This window comes from Tupaia chinensis, unplaced genomic scaffold, assembly GCF_000334495.1.
Source record: "Tupaia chinensis unplaced genomic scaffold, TupChi_1.0 Scaffold138060_1, whole genome shotgun sequence".
Lineage (NCBI taxonomy): Eukaryota > Metazoa > Chordata > Mammalia > Scandentia > Tupaiidae > Tupaia > Tupaia belangeri.
This window is the reverse complement of record NW_006197961.1, coordinates 991153-1001937: the sequence shown is the minus strand read 5'-3', so window position 1 is coordinate 1001937 and position 10785 is coordinate 991153. Positions and strand designations below refer to the sequence as shown.

Below are 10785 nucleotides of genomic sequence, written 5' to 3'. Positions count from 1 at the left end.
AAAAAAAGAAAGGAAGGAAGGAAGGAAGGAAGGAAGGAAGGAAGAAAGAAAGAAACCATCTCAGGAATATTTGGCCAGAGTCTTTAAGGGGCAGGTACTTCATCCAACCTGAGGGTAGGAAGCCATCATGCTAACATCTCCTTCTCACTGTCCTATCCCTCGGCCTCGCCTTCTCAGCTGGTAACCTCACCGTTCCCCACGAGGGCTCTCCAGCCCCGGGGTCTTTGCATACGTTGTAGAAGGTCCTTGCTCCTCTGTAAATATTTATTGACAGCTTGTCTTCTAACCAGCAGAGAACACTTGAGCTCTTTCCCGTGCTCAAGCTGGTGTAGACATGAGCTTGGCTGAGGTCCCAGGAGAAGGTGAGCGGAGTGGCAGCGTTAATGAGAAGCAGTCTGGGGGAAAAGGCAAAGCCAGACTTAGGATCCAGGAACCACACATTAGCTGTGTGGCTATGGGCAAGTAACTTACCCCGTCTGGGTCTCCATTCCCCTATCCATCCATGGGAGGACAGAAAATATATCTGGCATACAATGGCTCTCAGTATGTAAACCAAGCATGCAACCGGATAAAGAGAATAGACTCTTAGAATGTTAGTTTCTCTTATTTTTTAAAATAATTATTTCATTTTATTCATTATTATTATTTTTTGAAAGAATTATCTATTTAATTTTATTCACTATCATGATTTTCTTTAATTTGACCGGAGAGAGAAAGAAAGAGAAAGTGAGAAAGCAAGCTGCCAGATCCGGGACTTGAACTGCAGTCAGTCATGGGGGAATCAGCGCTCTTAACCACCATGCCACCCGCCAGTTCCCGATTATTATTATTTTTTAATTTGATCAGAGAGAGACAGAGAAGAAAAGTGAGAAAGCAAGCCACCAGATATAGGACTCGAACCACAGTCGGCCATGTGGGAGTCCAGCATCTCAACCACCACCACATCGCATGCTGACCTGGAATGTTAGTTTCTTTATCACCCCCCCCCAGGGGGGATAGCCACACTACAGTCCCTTCTCTTCCAGTCCCCTCTTAGGATTTTGGGCACATGCGCGCGCACACACACACACCTGGTATGAGTTTCAAGCCTCCAGATCTGGGACTAGAACTGCTGTCCCAACACTTTGGAACTTGACCCCCGGAGATGCCGGTCTCTGTCAGGTCTTCTCCCAGTTCTGTGTATTCTCTCTCTTTTTCATCCATCTCCTTCCTGTATTTCTCATGGAATGTTACTCTTCTCCAGCATTCCATTGGAGACCCTTGGCTTTTTCCACTTTACCCATCTACCCCGGGATATCTGGTCTACCTTAACCCTGTCCTCTGCCACGTCTTACTCATTCACCACCAGATCCTTTTTTTAAAAGCCATGTGGGAGTCCAGCAACGTAACCACGATGCCATCTGCTTGTCCCTCAAATCCTTTAAACTACTGAGCCATCCAACTCTTTTAGAATATATTCCCTTAGTTATCTTCTACATTTTCACTTATTTGTCATTCATTTAAGAAATATTTATTGGGACCAGCAGTTAGCGTAATGGTTTATGTCGCTGAACTCCCATGTAGTCGACCGCGGTTCGAGTCCCCAACCTGGTGGCTTAAACTCACGCTGGGTGTGTGTGCCTGTGTGCGTGCCCAAGATCCCAAGAGGAGAATGGAGGAGAAGGGATTGTGGCATGGCCATCCCCCCTGAGGGGGTGATTTCTCGCTTTCTGTCTCTCCATCTCTCTCTTTCTTGCGTGTGCATGAGCCCTAGAACAAAAACCTCTCCCCACACACACAAAAAATTTTATTGAGTAACTAATGTATGTCAAGTAGAGCATTAAGTGCTGAGGATCCCATAAACAAAACAAATTAAAATTCCTGCTCTTTGAAACCAGCAAGTGGTGTAGTAGTTAAGGTACTGGACTCCCATGTGGCCAACTGTAGTTCAATACCTGGACACGGTGACTTGAAACTCACACCGTACTTGTGTGTATGCATGCCCAGAATCCCCAAAGGAGAATGGAGGAGAAGGGATTATGGCATGGCCATCCCCCCTGGGGGTTGATTTCTCTCTGTCTCTCTGTGTGTCTCTGGTGAGCACACGCATCCTATAGCAAAAATCTCTCTTTTAAAAAATAAAATTATTTCTGCCTTTCTGGGTTGGACATGCTGGAACAACTCTGTCCAGTGGAATTTTCTACAGAAATGTTCTATGCATGTACTGCCCACATGTGGCCGTGGGGTACTTAAAATGGGACTGGGATAAGCGAATTTTCCATTTCGTTGAAATGTATGTAAATGTATACAGTATTTAAATAGCCGTGTGTGACGAGTGGTTACTGCACTGGCTAGTGCGATCTGAAGGTCAAGGGACGTGTCAGCTTCTGTCCCTTGACCTATAAACATATTCTGTTTCCTCTCACCCTGCAAAGCCTCCGTTTTCATAGCCAGGCTCACATTTCTCGTTCCTCTCCTCGTATTCGCTCTTGACAATCATGACAAGATACAGGACGCCGTGTGGAATAGATATCCTTCCTTTGCATCTTTCTCCTTCTTTATTTTTCAGGGAAAGATTTTTGCTATGGGGTGCATGCACTCTCCAGAGAGACAGAGAGACAGAAAGTGAGAAACACCCCTCATGGGGGATGACCACGCCGCAATCCCTTCTCCTCCATTCTCCTCTCAGGATTTTGGGCATGCACGCACACGCCCAGTGTAAATTTCAAGCCTCCAGGTCCAGGACTTGAACCATGGTCAGTTGTGTGGGAGTCCAGCAATGTAACCTTTGCACCACCTGCTGGTCCCTCATTTTACTCTTCTATGTGCCACCTCGGATACCCAGGACCTCACTTTTCTCAAAACACTTTTCTTTTTTTTTTTTTTTGGAGAGGTTTTTGCTATAGGGCGCGTGCGCTCGCCAGACAGACAGAGAGAGACAGAGAGACAGAAAGCGAGAAATCACCCCCCAGGGGGGATGGCCACGCCACAATCCCTTCTCCTCCATTCTCCTCTTGGGATCCTGGGCACGCACGCACACGCGCCCGGCATGAGTTTAAGCCACCGGGTTCGGGACTCAAATCGTGGTCAACTATATGTGAGTCCAGTGACATAGCCATTACGCCAACTGCTGGTCCCTCAAAACACTTTTGAACTTGGCCCCCAGGGATGCCAGTCTCTGCCAGATCTTCTCCCAGTTCTGTGTATCCTCTCTGTTTTTCAAGAATCCCCTTCCTTTATTTCTCTTGAAGTGTTGTTTGTCTCTATTGGAGACCCTTGGCTTTTACCACTTTTCGCATCTACCCTGGGATATCTGGTCTACCTTAACCTCGTCCTCTGCCATGTCTTACTCATTCACCACCAGATGTTTTTTTTTTTTACGGTTTTTGCCATAGGGCATAGGCTAGAGAGAGAGAGAAAGTGAGAGGGAAGTGAGACATCACCCTCCCATGGAGGATGGCCACACCACAATCCCTCCTCCTCCAGTCACCTCTCAGGATTCTGGGCATGTACACACATGTGCCCAGCGTGAGTTCTAAGCCACTGGGTCTAAGACTCAAACCGTGGGCAACTACGTGGGAGTCCAGTGATGTAACAATGACGCTATCTCCTGCTCCCTCCAGTGGAAGTCTTAAGCCACCGTATCCAGGACTCGAACCACAGTTGGCCATGTGGGAATCCAGCAACATAACCACTACACTACCTGCTGGCCTCATCACCATATACTTTTTGAGTACCTTTAGGTTATGAAAGGTACTACAGATGTTACAAATAAAAAGTCTCTGTCCTCATGGAGCTGACATTCTAAAGAGGATGTGTAAAATAAATACAGCATGGGGGAACCAGCAGTTGGCGTAATGGCTATGTCACTGGACTCTCATGTAGTCAACTGCAGTTCGAGTCCCGGACCCGGTGGTTTAAAACTCACGCCAGGCGCGTGTGCTTGTGTGCCCAAGATCCTGAGAGGAGATTGGAGGAGAAGGGATTGTGGCATGGCCATCCCTCCTGGGGGGTGATTTCTTGCTTTCTATCTCTCTATCTCTCTCTGTCTGTCTGGCGAGTGCATGCGCCCTATAGCAAAAACCTCTCCAAAATAAACAAACAAACAAATAAATAAATAAATACAACATAATACCCGATATAATTCCAGAGAGAAGGGGCAGAGTCTCTTTAGCTAGGAGGCTCCAGGGATGTTCTCTCTGAGAAGGAAAAATCTGAGTCTGAGCCTGAAGGATTTGAGAAAGTTGAGGGGATGGGAGAAAGTCACATGGAGGAGGTGGCCACTGTTACTACAGTCTTGGGGTGGGAAGGTGCTTTTCCCATTCACAGAACAGAGAGCACCAGAGTGGTCAGAGTGAGGAGACCAGAGCTATCCCCAGGGATCAAATCACACACGAGCTTGTGGTCACATGAAGTTTGATGTTATTCTACACCCAATGGAAGCCATTGGAAAGTTTTATTTTTTGATTTTTTTATTCATTCATTATAGAGAGTTTTGCTATAGGGCCCATGCGCTCACTGGAGAGACAGAGAGACAGAAAGCGAGAAATCACCTCAGTGGGGTTGGCCACACCACAATCCCTTCTCCCCCATTCTCTTTTCAGGATTTTGGGCACACAGGGACACACGCCCAGTGTGAATTTCAAGCCACCAGGTCTGGGCCTCACTATGTGGGCATCCAGAACCTTAACCTCCATGCCACCTGCTGGCCCGCCATGGGCAAGTTTGAAGTAGGGAGTGACAGAAAACTGGCATCTCGAACTTGGCTTGTCCACGATCCAGCTCTTGGCCTTCTTTCATATCTACTGCTTCCTCCGCCTTCTGCATCTTTGTTGATACAACCATCGTTAGGGTAGTCCAGATCAAAACCCGAGTGTCACTCTCAACTCCCTCTCCCATGCCATGCTCAGCGCTTCCATGGGAAGCCCTCCAGGCTGCCATATTGTTCTCCATGGATTTTCCATAGTCACTTTGTTCGTGTCAGCATCCTCAGCATGTCTTCCTGCATACCTGGCACACAGTAGGTGCTCCCTAAATCTTCGTCGAATAAATGAATGACTATCTCTCCACAGTTCATTCAGAACCAGGAATGTTTTTTGTTTGTTTGTTTGTTTTTGTTTTTGTTTTTTTTTGAGAGGTTTTTGCTATAGGGCACATGCACTCACCAGGAAGATGGAGAGAGAGACAGAAAGTGAGACATCACCCCCCGGGGAGGATGGCTACGCCGCAATCCCTTCTCCTCCATTCTCCTCTTGGGATCTTGGGCATGCACGCACATGCACCTGGCGTGAGTTTAAGCCACTAGGTTTGGGCCCTGGACTCCAGCCAACTGCATGGGAGTCTAGCAACATAGCCATTACGGTAACTGCTGGTCCCAGAACCAGGAATGTTCTAAACTCTTTCTTTTCTCTTTCTTCCCCACCATTGGCTCCCTCACCCCGTCCGTGTGTTGCCTGAGGTGGTAGGACACAGCACAGTGAAGAACTGAGGTTCTGGGGTCCTGTGTTTTTACTTGGCGGAATAACCCTCCATGTTTTCTTTTATTGGTTTTTCTTTTCATATTTTTCAAGGTTTTTGCCATCGAGTGTATGCGCTCACCAGAGAGAGACAGAGAGAGAGAAAGAATAAGTAGGAAAGTGAGAAATACCCACCCCAAGGGAGATAGCCACACCGCCATCCCGTCTCCCCCATCCTCCCTCTGAGACTCTGGGCATGCATACACACATACCTGTGTGATTTTTCAAGTCCCAGGTTCGGGACTTGAACCGTCATCAGCCTGCTGGCCCCACCCTCCATGTTTTATTACCTTCTCGGGGCTTTCGTTTCCTCCTCTGTAAAATGGAACTCGAACTGCCAGCTGCCGGGGTGCAGGTAGGATTTGACGAGGCCAGGCAAGCTTCCGCGTACCCGCGATTGATGGGAGCTATATATAAACCAGGGCCTACACCCACTGCCTTTGTCCTAGTTGCAGTCCTCATTACGCCGGCCTGCTCTTGAGCTCCCTCCTAACGTCTGCTTCATCACCGCCAATCTGGCCTCTCAGCTGTCAGGCTTGTCTTCCTGACGCCAACCTTCATCACATCCCTCCCCTGCTCTAAAACCTTACATGACTCCCACTGTCCGCAGGACAAGACCTATGTCCTCCGCCTCCAGGTTTCAGCCTCCACCCTCCAGCTTGCTTGACTTCTTTGCTTTCTTAAAAATTTGCTACAGGGTGGGACCAGCAGTTGGCATCATGGACTCCCATGTAGTCGACTGCGGTTCGAGTCCTGGACCTGGTGGCTTCAACTCAGGCCGGGCGTGTGTGTGTGTGCATGCCCAAGATCCCGAGAGGAGAATGGAGGAGAAGGGATTGCGGCGTGGTCATCCTCCCTGGCGGGTGATTTCTCGCTTTCTGTCTCTCTGTCTCTCTGTCTCTGTCTTTCTGGCAAGTGCACGCGCCCTATAGCAAAATCCTCTCCAACAAAAAAAGAAAAAGAAACACTTCCAGAGCCTCAGTCATACACCTGGCCAGGCTCTCTGAAAATCACCTTTAATCCCACGAGGCAGGAACTGGTACCGCCATTTTCCAGGTGACGCGATCGATGTACTCTCTCACCTCCCCAGGGTCACCGGACTCATAAAGGACCACATGGAAGCCCAGCGACCCCTGTCCATCTGTCTGACCCTGACACCCACTGTCTGTTTTCTATTCTGGCTTCTTTCTTCCAGCATCTTGGCGACAGTTGGGACGGAGTTTGACCTACGGACACTGAGGGCAGTTCGAGTCCTGCGACCCCTCAAGCTGGTGTCTGGAATCCCAAGTGCGTGAGTTTCCGACCCTGGCGAGGGGTTTGCATGGGGTGGGCGGATCCCAGGAGCCCTTGTTTTTTCCTCCTAGTAGGAGGCACCCACCTTGTGACAGGACAGTCCCCTCTTAAAAAACAAAAAGCTTATTTAATTAGTTTATTCATTATTATTATTATTTTAATTTGCTATAGTTATGTGTGCTCACCAGAGAGAGACAGAGAAAGAGAGAGATTGAGAAAGCAAGCCACCCGGTCCAGGACTTGAACCATGGTCAGTCATACAGGAGTCCAGCACCTTCACCACGACGCCACCTTCTGGCCCCAGGACAATTCCCTTTTTAGGGGAATACCTAGGTGACCTCTGAGAAACTGGCTTTGGGTCCTGGTTAGCTCCCTAAGCAAACCAGCAACCTCCCCCTGTTTGCTGAGCACCTGCCGTGTATCAGAAACCACCTGAATACACTTCTCTCACTCTGTACTCACAAGCCTAGAAAGTCCTCATAGGACTGAATCTCAGTTTTTCTTTTTTTAATTTTAGATTGAGAGATTGTTTGCTATAGGGCACGTGCACTCACCAGAGAGATGGAGAGACAGAGAGCGAGAAATCACCCCTCATGGGGGATGGCCACACCGCAATCCCTTCTCCTCCATTCTCCTCTCGGGATCTTGGGCACGCACGCACACGCGCCCGGCATGAGTTTAAGCTACTTGGTCAAGGATTCGAACCGTGGTCGACTACGTGGGAGTCCAGTGACGTAGCCATTATGCTATCTGCTGGTCCCAAGAGAAGGCATTTCTATCCAGGCCTCTGTAACATCCCATCAGATCCCTGCATTACACACAGGGTCTTCAAAAATGTTTGTGAGAGGGAACCAGCAGTTAGTGTAATGGCTATGTCGCTGGACTCCCACGTAGTTGACAGCGGTTTGCGTCCCGGATCTGGTGGGTTAAAACTCACGCCGGGCGCGTGTGCATGCGTGCCCAATATCCCGAGAGGAGAATGGAGGAGAAGGGATTGCAGCATGGCCATTCCCCCTGGGAGGTGATTTCTCGCTTTCTGTCTCTCTGTCTCTGTCTGTCTGGCGAGCTCACGTGCCCTATAGCAAAAAAACCTCTCCCAAAAGAAAAAAAATGTTTGTGAGAAATGCATAGTATAAAAAACTATGTATGGACCCAGCAAGTAGCATAGTGGTTAAGGTGCTAGACTCTGACATGGCCAGCCAGGGTTCGAGTCCCTGTCCTGGCATCTGGAAATCACATTGGGCACATGTACATGCATGACCAAAATCCCAAGAGAGGAGGGGCTGGCAGATAGCATGGTGGTTGGAGTTGTTGGACTCCCACATGGCCAACCATGGTTTGAGTCCCGGACCTGGTAGCTTGCTTTCTCACTTTCTCTTTCTCTCTCTCTCTGTGTCTCCATCTGATCAAATTAAGCAATAATAATAGTATTAACAAATGGAGTTAAATACATAATTCTTAAAAAAAAAAATCCCAAGGGGAGAATGGAAAAGAGATTTTGGCTTGGTTATCCCTCTGGGGATGATTTCTTACTTTTTCTCTCTCCGTATCTCTCTGGTGGGCTCATGCACTTGAGAGGAAAAACCTCTCAAAATAATAATAATAAAAATAAATGCCTGAATGTCAAATGTTTTTGCAGCAAAATAAACTTGCACTTGAATTCTGTTTTTCCATGAACTCGTTGAGGTCCCTTCGCATCCCATTAAGAGCCTTCCCCAGCTAACTAACAAGCGTCTCTATTCCATGACCACATTTGACACACCAAGGGTGTCGCTAGGTAGGAGGGCTCTCACGAGGCAAGACTGTGAGATGGGTACTCTTTTCTTAGTGATTTATTTAACTTTATTTATTATTATTATTATTATTTAATCAGAGGGAGACAGAGAAAAGGAAAGTCAGAAAGCAAGCCACTAGATTCAGGACTTGAACCATGGCCAACCATGTGGGAGTCAAGCACCTTAACCACCATGCCACCTGCCAGTTCTGAGACAGGTACTCTCTCTCTCTCTTTCTTTCTTTCTTTCTTTCTTTCTTTCTTTCTTTCTTTCTTTCTTTCTTTCTTTCTTCTTTCTTTTTGGAGAGGTTTTTGCTATAGGGCACGTGCACTCACCAGAAAGACAGAGAGACAGAAAGCGAGAAATCACCCCCCAGGGAGGATGGCCACACCGCAATCCCTTCTCCTCCATTCTCCTCTCGGGATCTTGGGCACGCACACATACGCGCCCGGTGTGAGTTTAAGCCACTGGGTCCAGGGCTTGAACCACGGTCAACTACATGGGAGTCCAGCGACATAGCCATTACACCAACTGCTGGTCCCGACAGGTACTCTTCCTATACCCATTTGTAGACGGAGAAGCCAAGGTTCAGACTGACACCTTAACTTGCTCGAGGTCACGTTGCTAGTAAGTGGTTGACCAGGTCAGGTTCCCCAGTAGCTGAAATTGGCGGAAATTCAGATGCACCTGCCTTATTGAAGGAGAGCTTCTGGGAGAGAGAGGAAGAGCCCCAGAAGGGGTCAGGGAAAGGCGTTGAGCAAAGATGCAGCCACCACTGGAGTTTAACCTCAGCTTCCTTTTGTAGAAAACCCTGACGTCAAAACATTCCAGAGTTGTCCTCCTGTGGAAGGCGAGGAGGCTGGCCTTCCATCTGTCTGTGGTCGGTTGGTGGGGGTGGGAGGTGGAAGGTGGGGACGCAGTCACTCCCAAGTACAGCAGCTCTCGATTATCAAAGACAATACGGGAACCAGCAGTTAGCATAATGGCTATGTCACTGGACTCCCACATAGTTGACCATGGTTCGCGTCCCGAACCCAGTGGCTTAAAAAACTCACGCCGGGCACGTGTGCGTGTGTGCCCAAGATCCCGAGAGAAGAATGGAGGAGAAGGGATTGCGGCGTGACCATCCCTCCTGGGGGGTGATTTCTCGCTTTCTGTCTCTCTGTCTCTCTCTGTCTGGCGAGCACACGCGCCCTATAGCGAAAAAAACCTCTCCAAAAAAAAAAGACAATTTGATGAAGACAGGAAGCAGCTGAAAACCATTAGCAGCCCACACCCCCAGCATCTAAAGAGTGGGGTGCTCCAGCAGACCAAGGGGAATCTGGGCAGAGCATATGATAGTACCCAGTGTCCACAGCCCTAACCACTCTGCCATGCTGCCTCCAATTGACCCTCCATTTGGACCCTTTGGAATGCAGAGTCTCTTGGATCAAGCCAACAGCTTCTCCTTGTACTATGGTCTCCAGTTTCTGGGGGTGTTGAGCCAGAGCCTCGGGAAGGTCTTCTGTTGGGTGGTCAGGAAAGTCATGACATATTTTTGCATAGAAAGACATAGAAAAATACATCATGGGGGCCAGCAGGGGGCGCGGTGGCTAAAGTGCTGGACTCTAACATGGCGGACCATGGTTTGAGTTCCAGACCTGATGGCTTGCTTTCTCATTCTCTGTCTCTCTCTCGTGCCCTCTCTTCAGTCAAATGAAAAAAATATATATTAACTAATTCTTTTTACATTTAAAAAAATTTTTTTAAAGTGAGATTTTTGCTATAGGGCACATGCGCTTTCTGAAGAGACAGAGAGAGACAGAGAAACAGTAAGTGAGAAATCACCCCCCAGGGGGGATGGCCACGCCGCAATCCCTTCTCCTCCATTCTCTTCTCGGGATCTTGGTCATATGCACACACATGCCCAGTATAAGTTTTAAACCACTGGGTCAGGGACTCGAACCACAGTCGACTATGTGGGAGTCCAGCAACGTAACCATTATGCCATCTGCTGGTCCCTAGTTTTTTCAATAAAGAATTATTTTATTTAACTTTATTTATTTTAATTTAACCAGACAGGGACCGAGTGAGAGAGAAAGAGAGAAAGTGAGAAAGCAAGCCACCAAGTCTGGGACTCGAACTGTGATCAGCCATGTGGGAGTCAAGTACCCTTAACCACCACGTCACCTTCCAGTCCCCCTCATTTTTCTTAATTCTTAAAAAAAAAAAAAAAAGTCATC

General features: G+C 48.1%; 1 protein-coding gene across 1 annotated transcript in view; it reads left to right on the top strand.

The window, feature by feature from the left end:
- Positions 1 to 10785, top strand: part of CACNA1A (calcium voltage-gated channel subunit alpha1 A) — a 335330-nt gene that overhangs the window by 111307 nt on the left and 213238 nt on the right. The window contains exon 4 of the mRNA XM_027776775.1: positions 6691 to 6782. Within this exon, the coding sequence (XP_027632576.1) occupies positions 6691 to 6782 (92 nt within the window). The remainder of the gene's footprint in view (positions 1 to 6690; positions 6783 to 10785) is intronic.